The following is a 20,572-nucleotide window of genomic DNA, read 5'->3' as shown; positions in this document are numbered from 1 at the left end:
TCAGTGACTTTAAAGAGTGTTAAATTTTATAATTGTATTGAATTGTTCTTTTACTTTCCGACGGGAATAGGGGTGAAATTTTAAGGGTATTTTTGTTTAATTGGTTGTTCATTTTTTGTTATTAAAGAATATCTATCCACAAACAGGGCTTTCACTGGGCAAATAAAGATGTCGCACATTTTCGCGATGTAAAAAAGGTTAATGTCAGTTAATCGGACCTTATTTTAATCGGTAAGCTGTTTGGTCACCGCTGATTCTCGAGCTGTTCTATGTGGTCATACGGAATTCTTCTGCGTCTGTTCAAACTGTATGTGTTCCTAACAAATTGTATCTGTAAAGACGCCATCATTGAGCCAAACATCGGATTTAACTTCAAAATCGCCCGAAACCATAATCACTATTTTCGGTTTTTATGGTTTTTATGTTTTCTCCCAAAGTAGTGGATCTGCCGCCAAGTGGCACTGAACAGGCTTCACAATCAAGATCTGTAGATTCGATTTCCGCCATGCCTTGCCCACGTATCGTCTACAGCAGTGTACTAGGTGCTTCACATCGGGCCTTTATGTCGATCTTCTCCGGAACAGCGTCTCCTGTACTTGCATTATCCCCCGTTACCCAACTATTAATTCTTCTATGTTCTATCGCCATGGAAGTAATTTGCTAATTTTCTTCACGAAAATGAATACGCACATTAATCTTCATGAAAATATCAGGTTAAAAACACCAAACACCAAATACAGATGAATGCAATTACGTTACTAAGTGTTTCTCGATGCTAACTTCGTGAAATATACAAACGGACATTATGGCTAAATAATATGTAATGATAACCATGGATTAAACAAGGCCAAGTGGCCACCAAAACGCACCATAGGTTGTATGTAAACACAACGTTCCATGAGAGCGCCCTCATCAGACTGACTCTGCTCAAATATGCCTCTGGCTTCGGAGCTGCCATTACCTGTTAATCCACGTTAAACACATACACTTTGTTTTCATAGGTGAATGCCAATTTTTCTATTGTCATTAAAAATATGTTTGACTTTCTGATACAAAATGCATGCGAAAAAAAAAGTTCTTTCTTAAGCAGGTATTTAATTTCATGTTGTGACGACTCATTACCGTTATATGCACTATTGTTTAATGAAAACTGTGTAATAGTGTATCTTTAACGCTATCTGTAAATATTTTTTTGAGGTGTGCCTCTTTAACATACGAAATAGTATTGAAACATGTTTTCAAATTACATGTATACATTTTTGATATACGTTATTTATGTATGGAAACAGTTTTAGGACTTGTGTTTTTTCGGCAAAGTTGGAATGTGATTTTACTTAAATGGTTTACGAACCATAGAAATCATAATAAATCTTAACGAACGGTGAATAGTATACTTTATTTATAAGCATCGCTGCATGGACATGAATATGCATTGCTTACTCTCCACTAACATGTATATACTCGATAGCGATTGCACCAGTGATGATTATATTCATTTGATTTACAAACTCGTTATAAATAAGAAATGGCGAGATAGAAAACATTTATATGTTGAGATGTTGAATACAACGCAATATTTCACATAATAACACATATGAACATATTTGATAAGTTTGTCCGGATTATTATTATTTGTATTCATAGCTTCCATTTGAGAAACGCCATCGATGCGTTAGGCGACATCATTAATTGCCATTTTGTAGCGCGCTCACAATTGCATTTGTTCGATATTGTCCATGAAAAATGCTTGTTTTAAAAGTTTCAGGTTATTCTTTAATATAAAATTTATTTGGTATACTGATTATATTAATTGTTAACTTTTGACAGTGCACTTTCTGTAATTACCCTGCGCTTTCGTTACTTTGCGCGCTTTCGGTAAATCTATTAACCGCGTTTTATGAGCTTTGGTGATGTTGTTTCCAGCGTTTGTTGTCACAAAGAAATATCAATAAACTTGATAGATCTTTGGTTGTAACAAAAATGTACAAATCGTTAATTCGAACATAATAGTCTGCAACACAAGCGTATTTTCATAATCGCCATAATTAACTTTTTCCTCGTATTGATAAATGTTAATTCTGACGTCAGAGACTGATGATGTCGTTTCCCTGGCGTCCTTCCTAATTGGCAGATCCCAATCAGTTGTAGTCGATGGTATTAAGTCTGACCAAGTCCCGGTTACCTCTGGAGTGCCCCAGGGATCTGTTCTCGGCCCTTTCCTCTTCCTCCTATACGTAAATGACCTCCCTTCCCTTGTTACATCCCAAGTACGCCTCTTCGCTGATGACACTTCCATCTATCTTACAGTGACATCCGAGGCGGACTGCCAAAGGTTAGAAGACGATCTCCGTAAACTAGAGAAATGGGAGGAGCTTTTGGACATGGAGTTTAACCCTGGCAAGTGCCAGATTCTCCATGTCACACGGAATCGTAAGCTCGTTGCGTACCAATACAAACTCCATGGTCAAATCCTATCCCCAGGTAAGGACGCAAAATACCTTGGTGTTGACATTTGCCATGATTTAAGTTGGAACACACATATCTCCTGGATCACAACAAATGCAAACAAAACATTAGGTTTCCTCAAACGTAACAGCAAGACAAAACATGAAAAAGTCAAATCACTATCATATCAAACACTAGTACGTCCCCAACTTGAATATGCTTCCCCCGTATGGTCACCACACACTCAGGCCAACAATCACAACATAGAAATGATTCAGCGGCAAGCAGTCCGATGGGTCAAAAATGACTACTCTCATTACATCAGTGTCACACATCTGCAAAACACACTCAACTGGCGCACCCTCGAGAACAGACGCATAGATGTCAAACTCGTCCTTTTCTACAAAGTCATCTAGTGGTCATATCCCTCCCATCTTATCTTGAAGTCCCAACCAGGTTAAACAGACACATGCATCCCCTCAGTCTCCGTCAAGTCCACACAGGTTACGATTATTTTAAGTACTCTTTCTTCCCCCACACCACAGTCCTATTGAACAGGTTACCCCACCCCGTCGCAATGCTGCCTGATCTTGAGAGCTTCAAGCAGTCAGTAAGCACAACTCAGCCACTAAATCCATGGGAATTGTTTTTATCCATTTTATCCCTTGTATACTATATGACTTTTAAATCTCCTAACCACCTAACAACACTCTCCTTGTTATTGTACAAATTCTTACTTTGCTGAAAGATATCTTTCTCAGCTTTGACTCTTTTACTTTACTAACAGCCGACGCGCACCCTGCCCATAATACTCGCGAGAGGCGTGAGGCAGTACTACGAGATAGATAGAATTGACCGCCGTTACGTCCGTCTTGTGATCTCCGATATCTATCCAGGCAATGTGGACTGTTGGTGAAAAATGTAATGTATCAATGCAATAGTAAAACCATAACATAACGTCACTAATAGTGCAACTGTTTCATGGACCACAAACCTTACCTTTTGTGAGAGTCCATGCATGCATTATGTCGTTAAAGGAACTCGTTAACTGAGTTTCGTATTTTTGAAAAATCGTGTCTTAATATAGTTATACTAACAAATCTATAATGGTTTGAATAGTCTTTACTTATAATGGCAAGAACGTAAGTTAAACATAATTGCCTGTCCCGGAATTCGAATCCGTCTGTTAGCAAAAGAAGGGACCCATTATAGGTTTCTGGAAAAAGCTACAACGCTTCCAGCGCGCGAAGCAGGCTCTCGTGATATCGAGTGAAACATACGTTACACTAAATGTAATTGACGTTTTTCTCTCCAAAATATTGAGGAAAAGCGTAACAAACGCTGTATTATTATGCAGATTTTGAATGATGATTATCGGTTAACGAGTCAATATTTTTTTTAAAGGGGTGTTTTTTCGCTTATTCAATATACATTCTTTATTATAATCTAACAAAATTCCTGAACTCGTTTAATAAACAAGGGCTGCTTGAAAAACATGCATGCCCCCCATATGGGCTGTTAGTTGTAGAGGCAGCCATTGTGTGAATACGTTTTTTGTCACTGTGACCTTGACCTTTGACCTGAAAATCAATGAGGGGTCATCTGCCAGTCATGATCAATGTACCTATGAAGTTTCATGATCCTAGGCGTAAGAATTCGTGAGTTATCATCCGGAAACCATTTTACTGTTTCGAGTCACTGTGACCTTGACCTTTTACCTAGTGACCTGAAAATCAATAGGGGTCATCTGCCAGTCGTGATCAATGTACCTATGAAGTTTCATGATCCTAGGCGTTAGCATTCTTGAGTTATCATCTGGAAACCATTTTTCTATTTCGAGTCACTGTGACCTTGACATTTGACCTAGTGACCTGAAAATCAATAGGGGTCATCTGCCAATCATGATCAATGTACCTATGAAGTTTCATGATCCTAGGCCTTAGCATTCTTGAGTTATCATCCGGAAACCATTTTACTACTTCGAGTCACTGTGACCTTGACCTTTGACCTGAAAATCAATAGGGGTCATCTGCCAGTCATGATCAATGTACCTTTGAAGTTTCATGATCCTAGGCCTAAGCGTTCTCGAGTTATCATCCGGAAACCATTTTATAATCTAAGGCAATTATTTTTGTATTTGTCATTATACCAAACTGTGACCAATAAATCCATGCGTGATATTTCACTACCACTACAACCACGACCACTTCCTACCTAAGTATGCTCTTTATAATAACAGAAAAAACAACAAAACTCATTGAAATCACACAACACCCATCAGTTTTCATCTTTTAATCACTAAGGAAATATAGTATCCATTTAAAATGTACACGAACTATTATTTACAGATGACAAGATGGTAAACAACAATGCAACACACACATTAAAACAACACATTTAACATTTAATAACTCATGAACTGTAACATGTTGGCTTACATTTAAACGTTAAAATCAAGAAATTAAGTATTAAAATAAATTAAATAATTATACTGAATAGGCTGAATGTACAGTACAACAAGAAATATAAATATTAAATAACTTTGAAGAATTATTACTAAACATAATATGAATATCTTATTATCTAGGCCTTTCTCACTAAGTACTTTGAGTTTTGTAACAAGAACTATAAGGTGTTGTTTTTTATAATCAAACATTAAATTCATCATGAAGCAAAACCAAATGCATAATCAGAATTTTATAATAAATACTGCCTATTATTCACACACACATAACACTAACTTGCTTTTCTTACAGGCATATAATTTATTTACACGCTATGTTATATTAATTACGAAAAATTCTGGTTTTCAGTGACACATATTGACATAATAATTATATACATCAGAGAAATATGGACGGTTCAGTTTGATTAATATGATAAATTGTACACGACATGTATTCAACTTGCATCATTTTGATAAATAATTATGAAATTAACATACTTGTATATTAAAGCCACAATTCAAAACATGCTTAATGAAAATAAATATGATGCATATTATATGGCATAAAACTTGGCAGTAAAGGCAATTTTTTTAATCTACAGAGTCATGTCATGTACATAGTATTCATTTGTTTGCACACACATAAAACTTTTGGTCCCAAATATAGGCCAAAAATTACCAGCAAAATCACAGGACAATATGAATGTAAGTCAATGTAATTAATACCTTCTAGTGCATTTCAAATTCAAACCAAATTTGAACCACACAATTAAAAAAATCTCCGTCACCTCTTTAAAACAAGGCCAATGTTATTGATCACAAATCAAATAAAACCTGTGAGCAGCCGTGCTATTGAAAAAAATATCACAGTCTGTTTTATTAACAAATTCACTACCTACAAAAATAATAAACACGCTTTTCTAAATCTAACTCTGCATACATATAAAGTGTTCAAACTTACACTATTTCCTTTCACATATTTAATATAATTTCCCCAGTCAAAAATTGTCCCAGTACTCACAACTATGTAGCATTTCTTCAGTTTTGTTCCTAGTAGATGCACTAATTCCATGGTAACCAAATTTATTCCAAATTATGGTTACCAGCACCTAACTCCTTTGGTCAACACTCAACTGCCATGCTAACCAAGTCATCAAATTTCAACATTCTTGGTAACCAAGTATTCAGCACTCAACTTCCTTAGTTACAGTGTTATCAACACTCAACTTCCTTAGTTACCAAAAAACTGTTATGACTGGCAACTTCATGGCAACCTTACTGGGTTGTCTTTCATTGCTTAGCGACCAAATACTAACTGGCATATAATCCTCTGTTGTTAAGCCACTGCAGTAGTTTTTTAATATGCTCTGTCGCTAGGCAAACAATATTTTTACTGGATCTGGGTCGTAATCTAGCATCTGTTGGCAAGCGCTGTTTCTCTGAACACATCTATCTCCAGGCCTGGCGTAAGCTGCTTCTTTTACCTGCAAAGCATTATTCATAGCATTATTAACCCATTGCATGTTGGGAAATTTGTCGTCTGCTAAAATTTTCTTAGATTTTTTTCAAAGAATACTATAAGAATAGCAAACAGTTTGGATCCTGATGAGACGCCACGTATTGTGGCGTCTCATCTGGATCCAAACAGTTTGCAAAGGCCTTCAAAATTCGGTTCCAGCACTAAACAAGAGCTGTCACCATAGGATGACTTATGCCCCCTATAAACGCTTGATAGAAGTTATGAGCTTTTTTCATAACCTAAACACAGATTTCGAAACCTAAACGCAGACCCTAAGTTCAAGGTCAAGGTCACAGGGGTAAAAATTTGTGTGCATATGGAAAGGCCTTGTCCTTATACACATGCATACCAAATATGAAGGTTATATCTCAAGTGACATAGAAGTTATGAGCATTTTTCAAAACCTAAAAGCATATTTCGAAACCTAAACGCGGGCCCTAAGTTCAAGGTAAAGGTCACAGGAGTAAAAAATGTTGTGCATATGGAAAGGCCTTGTCCATATACACATGCATACCAAATATGAAGGTTATATCTAAAGGGACATAGAAGGTATGAGCATTTTTCGAAACCTAAACGAGGACCCTAACTTCAAGGTCAAGGTCACAGGGGTAAAAATGTTTCTGCGTATGGAAAGGCCTTGTCCATATACACATGCATACCAAATATGAAGGTTATATCTCAAGGGACATAGAAGTTATGAGCATTTTACGAAACCTAAACGTAGATTTTGAAACCTAAACGCTGACCCTAAGTTCAAGGTCAAGGTCACAGGGGTAAAAAGTTGTGTGCGTATGGAAAGGCCTTGTCCATATACACATGCATACCAAATATGAAGGTTATATCTCAAGGGACATAGAAAGTATGAGCATTTTTGGAAACCTAAACGCAAAGTGTGACGGAAAGACAGACAGACGGACAGTCCGATCACTATATGCCACCTTTTCTTCGAAAAGGAGGCATAAAAAGTTAAACATGTTCGACTCACAGTTACTCTGACAGTGACTAAATAAACATGGGCTATAAACTAGAAATTTGTCTTAGGCGATTACTAGTAGTCACACAGTAAGCTGCCAATTAAGTAATCACTAATGATTAAAACATTTGTCTGAAGCATTTTTTTTATTCACCATTTGCCATCAAATACTTTTAATTATTTCACCAATGAAACTACACTTGTATATAAATTGTGTTAGCAAAGTGGGATTATGGTTTGAATTGTACAAACAATAATGGGGGAGGAAGCTAAATTTGCCCTCTTTATTTGATTTACTTTTACGTAATTATCGAACAATTCATGATGTTAAACATAAACGTATTGCTTCATATTCAATATTTATTTATTTGAAAATGGAAAAATCAGCTGAAAACAGGATTACTTGCACCAATTCATCCCAATCTAAATTTATAAAATATCAATAATATGTAATCACTGATCTTGTGAACAACATTTGAAGTGATCTTGGGAGGTTTAGGTGTTTTGAGGGTAATAGTTCAAGTGGTGAGTGAGAACTCAGTTAACTCATTTTACCTATAATACACTTTCTTACAACTTAGAAATATTCTCCAAGCTTTTGTATCTGAAATTTAAAGATGAAATACTACGGATATTAAGATAGGAACACCAGTATATTCGTTTATGTATCATTTCAATAAATACTGTTAATTAAATAAGCACAATTAACATAAACTAGCTATGTACCGACAAACAATTAAATAAGTTAGCCTTAAACAAAAATCACATAAACTGCTAGGAAAGAACAAGCAGGAATTAAGTCAACATTAATTGTTTCTTCTTTAACTCTTTTCCACATATTACGTTAAGAGTTTCTTGGTACTTGTTTTTTCAGAAAATAAATTCTAGCATATAAAGCAGAAATATTTCTACCTAAGCCACCAGATTAAGTTTCCCCTGCCACAAAGATATCTCTGTTAATCTACAGCCTCCACTGTTAATCCTCTACAAAATACTCTACGACCAATCACTCTATAGTTATACTTTACCAGTAACAATTGTTCAATGCCCTACAGGACAGGAATTTTAATTTAATAATAAAATCTTGAATGTTCTTCTGCCAATCACTGTTTCATCTTAAAACTTTATAGGATAACATTTTGAAATGAATTCTATATTTTCAGGTTAAAAATAAAAATTTAGAATACTATATTAGGACCATAAATACACAATCAACCACTTCATACATCTAACGGGAAAATTAAAGAACATCATGCATATTAGTAGCTTTTGTGTTGTTTAAAAAGATTAAACAATTCTACAAAATTCTACATAATTTTTTATTGGGCATGTTCAAATATTAATAAAAATTGTCCCAAAGTCCAAATTGTCGTTTTAATGAAGCAATAACAAGAGCAAGTGAAATTTCAAAGTAAGAATTGTTACAGTTTTTTGTGTGTGCGTATTTTTGCCCTTTTCAACAGTATATCAGCGCGGTCAGTTTACCAACTCACACTTTTCCTAGTTTAGCTGGATCACCAGTACTAAGTGCAAATACTTATTGCTCTAACTGACAAATTTACAACTTGAATCAGGGGTAAGGAAAGAATGTCCGTAGAAATGATTTCATTACCAATTCCCATACAAGTTAACCCTTTAACACTTAGATACATATTTTCACGCATGTGTAGTCCCTTAAAAAGTTAAATTGAATTAAATACCTTTCTTACTAAATTCAAGTTCTAAAGGCTGCATTTCCAACCCTTACAGTTACTGATGAGCAGCAAACAGCATAAAACCTGAACAGACTGCGAATTATTCACAGGCTGTTCTGGTTTTATGCTGGTTGCAAAAGCCATTTTCACTTTGCTTCTTATGGGGGAAAGGGTTAAGTAGCAGGGCCAAGGATCAAACCTACAATTCTCCCATTTGTATTCCAGCGCCTTAGCAAATAATCTAGCCTGCCTGGTAATTTGTAATAGTAAAGTTTGTTATAGTAAAATAGAAAAAAAATCATGAACACCACAGAAAAAATTCACACTTACTGGCAAAAAGCTTACTCAAAATGTAATATTCAACATTTTTCTATCTGAAAACAAATAGCACTTTAAAACACCTCACATTTTTAACAAAACTCAACTTATAAATGCACACAATCTCGGTTACTTTTAATGCATTTTGAATTTTATTCTCACAACGGCTTTCAAAGCTTTGACAATTTGTTCTAAAAATTATGCTTTAAATAAATTTCTATTATATTAATTATATGAAATACTAGTATTTCAAGTAAGCAAAATTGATATTTAGAACCAGTTATACCTAACAATTTAAAAACAAGGGCTGTTTGTAAAACATGCATGCCCCCCATATGGGCTGTCCGTTGTAGTGGCAGCCATTGTGTGAATACGTTTTTTGTCACTGTGACCTTGACCTTTGACCTAGTGACCTGAAAATCAATAGAGGTCACCTTCGAGTCACAATCAATGTACCTATGAAGTGTCATGATCCTAGGCAAAAGCGTTCTTGAGTTATCATCCAAAAATCATTTTACTATTTCGGGTCACCGTGACCTTGACATTTGACCTTGTGACCTCAAAATCAATAGGGGTCATCTGCGAGTCATGATCAATCTACCTATGAAGTTTCATGATCCTAGGCATATGCGTTCTTGAGTAATCATCCGAAAACCATTTTACTATTTCGGGTCACCGTGACCTTGACCTTTGACCTAGTGACCTCAAAATCAATCTACCCATGAAGTTTCATGATCCTAGGCGTATGCGTTCTTGAGTTATCATCCAGAAACCATTTTACTATTTCGGGTCACTGTGACCTTGACCTTTGATCTAGTGACCTTAAAATCAATAGGGGTCATCTGCGAGTCATGATCAATCTACCCATGAAGTTTCATGATCCTAGGCGTATGCGGTCTTGAGTTATCATCCGGAAACCATTTAACTATCTCGGGTCACCGTAACCTTCACCTTTGACCTAGTGACCTCAAAATCAATAGGGGTAATCTCCGAGTCATGATCAATGTACCTATGAAGTTTCATGATCCTAGGCTCAAGCGTTCTTGAGTTATCATCTGACAACCACCTGGTGGACGGACCGACAGACCGACATGAGCAAAGCAATATACCCCCTCTTCTTCGAAGGGGGGCATAATAAGACCGTCACTTCTGTTGATGCTATACTGATCAGTTTTAAATAGACATTTGAATCAATATAAGGACCAGATTGTTCTATTCGCCATGCAAGACTGGATGTCTGATAAAATACAACTTACAAATACAATCATTCTTGTAGTAAATAATCATTAAGATTAAAGTGATTAAATAAAACTTTAAATATGAAATTCAAATAGATACTAATGAATACAACTTTCAAACACGCCCACAAAATCACTCACAAGCCTACCATTCTGTATAGATCCTAGCCGACTCTGCAAGTTCTCTAGCCTACTTATATAGTCATCACTTTCACCAAGTGACCCAGCCGCCCCCGCGTCATTGCTGCTCGAGAACCGAACCTGGTTCCCACCCAGGACTCGAGTTGGGGCCGGAATGCTCGAAGACATGAGAATTTTTCTGAAAATGCAGATAGAACAATAATGATTCAAACGCACTCACAAAGTAACATAAGATTTTTTCTAGAAATGAAGATATTTAATCACACTCAAAGCTATCTACTTTTCTGGCTATTGATTAAAAAAAAAAATTTGGCTTTTCACACTTATATATCAAAAACATGTTTAATGCTTGCATACAAAAAACAAAGAAACTGAGATTTACTTTACATAATTTGTACATGCGGACATTTGTCTTGGTTGTCTACTTCACCATATTCCTAATATCCACCTTACGAAGCCCCTAATGTGGATAGAAAACAGGACCTCTTGTTTGCATGGTGGATACAATATCCATTTGAAAAGAAAATTTGCACACTTGAACTTTTGTCAGTATTACATTTTAAAACGAAGTTCAAGTACATGTACATTCATTGAATTGATATCCCCTAATATCCAAATAAAAGTTTATGACAGACCGACGGATGGTCAATGCCAAAACTATATCAACTATATCCCTCTGCCTTTGGCGGGGATTATAAGAGCAGAATTTCCATAGATAAAAAACTGTTATGTAATGACTTTACAGTAAAATCCCCACCTCCTAGCACCAGATGATGGCGAGGTATATTTTGTCGTGCTACTGTAATCTTTGGTGGGTGGGGTAGAGGGAACATGACTCAGAGTTTGCTGCAGAGGCGGGGACTGGTACGAGGTGGATGAATACGAGTCCGTGTCGTAGCGCGGACTCAGGAAGTCCCCGCTGTCGAGTCCCCCCATGCGCGACGGTGACTGATGGCGGAATGAAGACTGGGTGGGAGGTGATGACGATGATCGGTGATGCGTGACGGGAATTCGCGAGGCTGAATTCTGGCGTGGTGGCGAGTAACTTGCTGCGTTGGGCACATAACCTGGATTGAAATGGAGAAAAATATGTTTTGAACAAAATAGTTGATATATGTTAGGTACCAAACAGTTGTACGAATTGTGACATGAAAAATAAAAAACTTATTTCACTACTGAAAATGTGTTTTATGAACCAAAAATCTGTAAAATGTTTGGTAACAAAAAGTTGTACCAATCATAAAAGATTTTCATTATATCTCATACTCAAACAAGAAATGTGTTTGTCAGAAACAATATGTCCCCTACTGAGCCGCTTTGATTTATTTAAAAAAAATTATCATTTGGCAGGTTCAGATGATTATCTCCCTTATAACTTCCCTTGGATTTGTTTTTTGACCTTTGACCTTGAAGGATGACCTTGACCTTTCACCACTCAAAATATGCAGCTCCATGAGATACACATGTATGCCAAATATAAAGTTGCTATCTTCAATATTGCAAAAGTTATAGCAAAATGTTAAAGTCTGACGCAAACAAACACACAAACAAACAAACCAACAGACAGGGCAAAAACAATATGTCTATAGTGGTGGGGACAGACATTAAAAGCAAATTAATTCCTGTTCCAAATGCAACTTATGAAACTACCGCTGCATCTCTAACTTGACTTAAACCCTAGTAATGTTTGTTCACCAATTTACAAGGGCAAATAACTCAGGAAAGATGTTTGAGTTCAAATTCAGATATATACTAGATAGATAGTAGTTTCACTCCACATACTTGATGTGAACCACATGACCAAGTGAGTCCAATATATATGTCATAGTTGGGGTATAACAAACTAACGCACCATTGGTTTGGTCCACACTTCCGCCCACCACTTCTGAGCCAACCCTAGTAGCCCTTCTCCATTTCTTTACCAGGAACTTCATTCTGAAAATGGAAAATTGCACATTACAATAAGTTATGGCTATATGCAACCAGCATAAAACCAGAACAGCCTACAAGTAACACTCAGTCTGTTCAGGTTTTATGCTGTTTGCTGCTCACCAGAATCTCAGGGCTGGAAATGAACCTCTAAATGTTGAATCTTGTAAGAAAAGTCTTTTAATTTAAATTGATTTTCTAAGGAACTACAAACGGGTCAAGGTGCGTATCTGAAGACTTAAGAAAACATTATACCTCTGTACAGCAATCACCACTCGTACTGCACCCCTCAGTTTCGTGATGGGCCGAGGTCTTGAACCCGGTCGGTACGAGGAATCAAGCGCCCCCATGCGTGACAACATCGCCAGCGTCGTCTCTTCCGTATCCTGGAAGCCACCCAGGAGTACCAACAGGTATTTCTTCTGATAGATCAATGCTTTTCTAAAACTTTCTGCCCGGAGGTATTTCCCATAGAGTCTCTGGATCTTGATTTTATCATTATCCCGGGTTTCAGTGATGCCTGCGGCCACACGTCGTTCCCGCTCAACGCGAAGGTCCGTCTGGAGAAGACTTATTTCGCGCTCAGCCGAGTTTAGCGCCATCTGGAGCGACAGTTTCTCCTTTGCCCATTCTGCCCGCTGGGCTTTGAGTTGGCTGTCTGTGGCTTCGCTGCTTCTTTGCTTAGCCTGTAACAATGGTTAAGTTGAAAGAATCTGATAAATTCAATGGTATTTTTTCACTTGAGATTTACAAAGAATACAAAAATTGTTGTTTAAGTAACTAACATTGTTAGGAGCCAAATTGGAATAAAATTGTGTTTGTATTGTAAAGCCTGCATTGGTAATAGCAAGTTGGCTTTTGTTTCTTGAGGTTACAGGTTTACACTCCATGACAGGCACATTTTTAAAAATCGTTTTCCTTGTCACTATAATAAATGTGAAGTATAATAATTTAAAAATATTCAAAATATTACACTTTTGTAAGTTAATTCACTAAATGATATCTTTAAAAAAATACGAAAACCTGTGTCCTTTTAAACGAGCTCCGTTCTGGGAAAACTGGGCTAAATTCACGAGCTGTCCGCATAGGCTAATAAGGGACCATACTTTCCACTTTTTACTAGAATTTTTCCTTAATAGTAAGTCTTTTTTTAAATGCAAATCCAGTTCAGGTGGAAATGTAGTGCGTACATAATAGCCTGTGCGTACAGTTTCCCAACAACGAGGCTGAGAAAAAATCCCGCTGCAATTCACCTCATATTCAGCGTTCAGCTGGCGATACTGCCAGATGTCCTCCTCAAGTCTGGACAGCGTGTTCCGTAGCTCAAGCTTCTCCTCGCTCATGCGGGCCACAAAGCCCGTCAGCTCCTCGTTGTGCCGAAGGATTCGCTCGCTCACGGAGCTCGCAGGGTGCGACAGGAAGTCGCCTTCCATCTCCTGCAGCTGTTTGACCTCACCCAGCAGGTCACGGAGGGATTTCTGGAGCGCGTCAAAGTCCCGGAGGTCTGAAGTTCTGGGGCCACTGTTGAGGAATTATTGAGATTATCTTATAAAAACTTGTGGTTAAAACATTTGCATTCTGTCTAAAAATATTGTTTAATATAGTGATATGTATCCTGATGGTTCATTTCCACCAACTTATTGCTTTTTTGGTGTTTATTGTACACCATTCTTCCCTTGGGCCATCCTCAAAGTCTTTTAAGGGCTGATACTATACATGTTATTCCTTCATGATGTTCCAAAATGACAAAAAAACAAAACTTTTTTTCAAAAACCCAGTTCCATAATTCTCAATGGATGGTTTGACTTTTAATTTCTTTAAAAGAGCTATTAAATATAGAAAGAGATTCAAGTTGTCATTTCCATTTCACCGATCTCTTTTAGTTTAGAATTTTTAGTTTACTGTATGTTTTATCAATATTAAATTAAAAGCTATAACTCAAGCTATAATACTTTTACCCAATTTAAAGTTAATTGACACTAAAATTCTTTATTTAATGGGTAAAGGTCACATTCCAAATATAATAAGAACAAGAGCTGTCACCATAGGATGACTTATGCCCCCTATAAACGCTTGATAAAAGTTATGAGCTTTTTTCGAAACCTAAACGCAGATTTCAAAACCTTAACTCGGACCCTAAGTTCAAGGTCAGGGGCCAAAATTTGTGTGCGTATGGAAAGGCCTTGTCCATATACACATGCATACCAAATATGAAGGTTATATCTCAAGGGACATAGAAGTTATGAGCATTTATCAAAACCTAAACACAGATTTCGAAACCTAAACGCGGACCCTTAGTTCAAGGTCAAGGTCACAGGGGTAAAATTGTTGCGCGTATGGAAAGGCCTTGTCCATATACACTTGCATACCAAATATGAAGGTTATATCTCAAGGGACATAGAAGTTATGAGCATTTTTCGAAACCTAAACGCCGATTATAAAAACTAAACGCGGACCCTAAGTTCAAGGTCAAGGTCACAGGGATAAAAAAATTTGTGCATATGGAAAGGCCTTGTCCATATACACATGCATACCAAATATGAAGGTTATATCTCAAGGGACATAGAAGTTATGAGCATTTTTCAAAACCTAAACGCAGATTTCGAAACCTAAACGCGGACCATAACTTGAAGGTAAAGGTCACAGGGGTCAAAATTTGTGTGTGTATGGAAAGGCCTTGTCCATATACACATTTATACCAAATATGAAGGCTTTATCTCAAGGGACATAGAAGTTATGAGCATTTTTCGAAACCTAAACACAAAGTGTGACGGAAAGACGGACAGACAGACAGACGGACAGTCCAATCACTATATGCCGCCTTTTCTTCGAAAGGGGGCATAAAAATTGGTTGGTGAATACGGTCTCTGGAATTCTACCCAATATTTGATACCGTACCTCTGTGTTACAGTGTGCAGCTGCTTCCGACATCGCAGTATGAGATAATGGCTCTGACACATGCTCAACATATCTACCACCCAACAGCAAAATTAAACGGTATTGACAATATTTGATACTGTACCTCTGTGACACAGTGTGCAGCTGCTCCCGACACCGCAGTACGAGGTAGTGCAGGCTCTGACACATGGACTCTAGCTGGGACCGATACACAGCGCACCGTTCACGCACCTCTGATTCTTCGGGGCCTCTGTGACCATTTGTGCGCTCCTCTCTACGCGGCGACGTCTGAACGGAGACCTGTGTATGACAGAGATGTGACTGACCTTTAAATGTGATTTTAACTCTTATAGTGTGCAATACATTCTCTGCAAGAGTCTTTTAACCCTCAGAAAGAACCAGTAAAACATGACTGCCATTAAAATAAGCCTCATTCTCGGATCACTCTTGGAAAAACTCTGCTTAATGCATGTGCGCAAAGTGTCATCCCAGATTAGCCGGTGCAGTCTGCACAGGCTAATCAGGAACAACACTTCCCTTTAATCGTACTAATGGTATACTGTTTTCAAAATTTAGATATGAAATATTGTACTTGCGCAAGCTGCACAGGCTAATCTGGAACACAATTTTATGCACATGCATTAAGCCCTGTTTTCCCAGAGTGAGGTTCAGTTACTAAGTAAGGTTTGGAATCTGTAATAATGTCTCCGTAAAAGTCCTTTATACTTCACACAAAGGCGTGACAAAGCCAGTTAAAAGTTCACAAGGTCCAGAAAACAAATCCAAAAGTACTCATTTGTAGTTGACTTGCAAGATAATCTATTTGTCGGAGAGGTCACTTGATTTAGAATGATGCTGACTAACTCAATGAATTTGATTATGTTGGGTAATTTTCATTGGTAACTCACAAAAATTAGTATACAACAAGTTATCATCGAGTTCTTAGTTACACATATTACTTTTTGACTGTTTCAACAAAATATTTTCATACAGACAATACAAACTGGATTTGATAACTAATTAATTCGTACCATTTCTGCAGTGCTTAAAGAAGTCTTCATTTCTTTACTATGATCCAAACTAGATTTGCACCTAATAACTTCGTATCATTTCTGCAGTGCTAACAGACGTTTTCATTTCTTAACTACGATCCAAACAAGATTTGACACCTAATAACTGCATTCCATTCCTGCAGTGCTTACAGAGGTCTTCATTTCTTTACTATGATCCAAGCTATATTTGACACCTAATAACTGCGTACCATTTATGCAATGCTAACAGACATCTTCATTTCTTTACTATGATCCAATCTATATTTGACACCTTATAATTTCGTACCATTTCTGCAATGCTAACAGACGTCTTCATTTCTTTACTATGATCCAAACTAGATTTAACACCTAATAACTTCGTACCATTTCTGCAGTGCTGACAGGGGTCTGCATATCTATTTTAAGCTTTTCCAGCTCGCGCACAGTGCGCAATTCGTGCTCCTGGCTATCTGCAAGCTGTTCTTCAAGGGACTGGATCTTCTTGGACCTTCGCTGGTTCTCTAGCTCTTGTTCATGCTGAAAGTTGAATATTTTAGCCGTGTTTTGGGAAAAATGGGCATAGTGCTTTGCGTAAAGTGTTATCCCAGATAAGCATGTGCACTCAACTTGCGAGATAGGCATTAACAAAACAATTGGCATTATGAGATTGTTAATCCGTCTCATTGAATGTTTAAAGTTGAATATGAGTGAATACAACCAAGTTCACCGATACAAGTTCTTGAACACCATTTAAGCAAAATATTTCATATTTATTTTTAGCATGAATTCGACCAAAATTCTGGGTTAAGAATGGGCAACACTAAAAAACCTGAAAAATCGATGATTTAAGGTAAAAATGACTTCTCCTTCGGGCACCTGCTACTGTCAATTACCTAAAATGCAGTTCTTTCAACACATTTGGCAATATCCATGACAAACAGCATTTTTTTTGTTACACATTATTTTTTGCTGGTCTTTTTTTGGCTTGGACAAATATGGTATATAACCACCCCCCTGCCCAACAATTATCTCATTGAATTTATATAACATACTAAAATGACTTTTTGATGCCTCGAAAAAACAGATTTGTAACACAAACCGGAAAGCTTTTAACAATGAAGATAGCATTTGCAAGATTGGATGAATAGCCACCGATAAACAAGAGGGCCTTAAAGGCCCAAAGTCGCTCACCTGAGATTCAAAGGAACTGACCTGTTCTGTGCAGCCCAAGATGTCATTAGAACAAAATGTTCTTACAAACTTTCATGACTAGTGAACACCCTGGCAGCCACGTTTTTCAACAGACCAGAACCATTTTCATACACATCCAAGATATCATTTAACAAATATACTGACAAAGTTTCCTGTAGATTCATAAGTCCATATAAGGAAAAATGCCCCGCCCACTGGTGGCCATGTTTTTCAAGCAACTGGAACCATTTTCGAACTTGTCTAAAATATCATTGGGACAAATCTTCTGACAAAGTTTCATGATGATCCTACAATAAATATGGCTTCTTGAGTGTTAACAAGGTTTAACTAAGCTATATAAGGAAAAATGCCACGCCCCCTTGGCGGCCATGTTTTTCCACCAACCGGAACCATTTTCGAACTCATCCAAGATATCATTGGGACAAATCATCTGACCAAGTTTTATGATGATCGGACAATAAGTGTGGCCTCTAGAGTGTTAACAAGGTTTTACTAAAGCATGATACACTGTATATGCCCATATTAGGAAAAATGCCCCGCCCCCTGGTGGCCATATTTTTTAAGCAACTGAAACCATTTTCGAACTAATCCAAGATATCATTAGGACAAATCTTCTGATCAAGTTTCATGAAGATCGGAAAATAAATTTGGCCTTTAGAGAGTTAACAAGGTTTTACTATAGCCATATAAGGAAAAATGCCCCGCCCCCTGGCGGCCATGTTTTTCAACCAACCAGCATCATTTTTGAACTCGTCCAAGATATTATTGGGATGAATCTTCTGACCAAGTTTCATGAAGGTCGGACAATAAATGTGGCCTCTAGAGTGTTAACAAGATTTTACTATAGCCATATAAGGAAAAATGCCCCTCCCCTTGGCAGCCATGTTTTTCAAGCAAACGTAACCATTTTCAAACTCATCCAAGATATCATTGAGACCAATCTTCTAACCAAATTTCATGAAGATTGGACAATAAATGTGGCCTCTAGAGTGTTCACAAGGTTTTACTATAGCCATATAAGGAAAAATGCCCCGCCCCTTGGCAGCCATGTTTTTAAGCAAAAGTAACCATTTTCGAACTCATCCAAGATATCATACAGACCAATCTTCTGACCAAATTTCATGAAGATTGGACAATAAATGTGGCCTCTAGAGTGTTAACAAGGTTTTACTATAGCCTTATAAGGAAAACTGCCCCGCCCCCTGGCGGCCATGTTTTTTACCGATCTGGACCATTTTCTAACTCGTCCGAGAAATCAATGAAACCAATGTTTTGACCAAGTTTCATGATGATTGGGCAAAAATTGTGACTTCTAGAGTGTTCACAAGGTTTCTCTATAGCCATATAAGGAATACTGCCCCGCCCCCTGGGGGCCATGTTTTTCAACGGACCGGAACCATTTTTTAACTCAACCAACATATCATTTAGACAAACATTTGGACAAAGTTACATGAAGATTGGGCATCAAATGTGACTTCGACAGTGGTCACAAGGTTTTTCTTTTTTTTTACCTATTGACCTAGTTTATGACCCAGCATGACCCAGTTTCGAACTCAGTCGAGGTATCAATGGGACAAATGTTCTGACCAAATTTCATGAAGACCAGACAATAAATATGGCCTCTAGAGTGTTCACAAGGCAAAATGTTGACGACGCACGACAGACAAAAGGCGATCACAAAAGCTCACCATGAGCACGTTGTGCTCAGGTGAGTTAAAAACGATGAATTTGAATAAGGCAATAAACTTTGAAAGTACACAAATATTTTTGAATAAACATAGAATACAATTTCCCTTTTATATGGTACGCAATATATTTCATAAATTTGATTTACGTTAAACCTTCATATGAATGCAACAAGTAAACCTAGAAAAAAAAATTGTCCCACATAAATATTTCTTCCAATATTCCTCTGTTCCCACTTAACTGCCACTTATCTTGAATTCCCTTTTCTAAAATTTAAATTGATTTTCTAACAGACTACAAACCCTTAATCGTGCGTTTTGAGTGGCAAAGTGTTGCAACAACAGTTTCTCAACATACAAGTTTCATTCTGAGTTCCTCCTTCTCGCGTTCCACTTCACGTACGCTGTTCCGCATGGCTGCTTTCTCTGTCTGCTGGTCCTGATTTAGCGTGATCTCACGAGATTTCACCTGGCGCAGTTCGTCTGTGACCTGGTCGCGCTCTGACTTAAAGCGGGTCGACTGCTCGCGCTCTTTTTGCAGTTTGTTAACAGCTTCCAACCTCTCAAACTGCAACATGCACAAAATATGAAAATACAAAAAATTTCCAAAATTCATCCCAGATTAGTCTGCACAGGCTAATCAGAGACAAGACTTTCCACTTTAATAATATTTTTCCTTTGAAGGAAGTCTCTTTTTAGTGAAAATCTAGTAAGGTGGAAAGTGTCCCCTCTGAGCCTGCTCAGGCAAATTTGGGATGACACTTTACGCACATGCATTTAGCCCCGTTTTCCCTGAGAAAGGCTCAAATAGGAGGCTGTTTTTGTAATTTGTTAACGGTTTCTAACCTTTCGAACTGAAAGGTGCGCAAAATACAAAATATTTCAAAATTCTACAGTCCATGAAGCTTTATTAAAGGAACAACTGAGTAGCACTCTGGGATAAGGGGGTTTAATGCAAGTGTGTAAATATTTGTCCCAGATAAGGCCGTGCAGTGTGCACAAGCTAATCAGTGACAACACTTTCAACCCAGACTGGATGTACA

General features: G+C 37.4%; 1 protein-coding gene across 1 annotated transcript in view; it reads right to left on the bottom strand.

Annotated features, from left to right (window-relative positions):
* LOC127855708 (A-kinase anchor protein 9-like) overlaps window positions 1-20,572 on the bottom strand; it is a 477,990-nt gene that overhangs the window by 226,674 nt on the left and 230,744 nt on the right. The window contains exons 59-67 of the mRNA XM_052391486.1: window positions 19,888-20,097; window positions 17,017-17,169; window positions 15,726-15,901; window positions 13,957-14,224; window positions 12,959-13,389; window positions 12,627-12,709; window positions 11,532-11,841; window positions 10,783-10,952; window positions 6,001-6,375 (exon numbers count right to left, since the gene is read on the bottom strand). Coding sequence (XP_052247446.1) covers window positions 6,341-6,375; window positions 10,783-10,952; window positions 11,532-11,841; window positions 12,627-12,709; window positions 12,959-13,389; window positions 13,957-14,224; window positions 15,726-15,901; window positions 17,017-17,169; window positions 19,888-20,097 — 1,836 coding nt within the window. The 3' untranslated portion in view covers window positions 6,001-6,340. The remainder of the gene's footprint in view (window positions 1-6,000; window positions 6,376-10,782; window positions 10,953-11,531; window positions 11,842-12,626; window positions 12,710-12,958; window positions 13,390-13,956; window positions 14,225-15,725; window positions 15,902-17,016; window positions 17,170-19,887; window positions 20,098-20,572) is intronic.

Source organism: Dreissena polymorpha, chromosome 13 (genome assembly GCF_020536995.1).
Source record: "Dreissena polymorpha isolate Duluth1 chromosome 13, UMN_Dpol_1.0, whole genome shotgun sequence".
In the NCBI taxonomy this organism is placed as follows: Eukaryota; Metazoa; Mollusca; class Bivalvia; order Myida; family Dreissenidae; genus Dreissena; species Dreissena polymorpha.
This window is presented reverse-complemented; position numbering and strand designations above follow the sequence as displayed.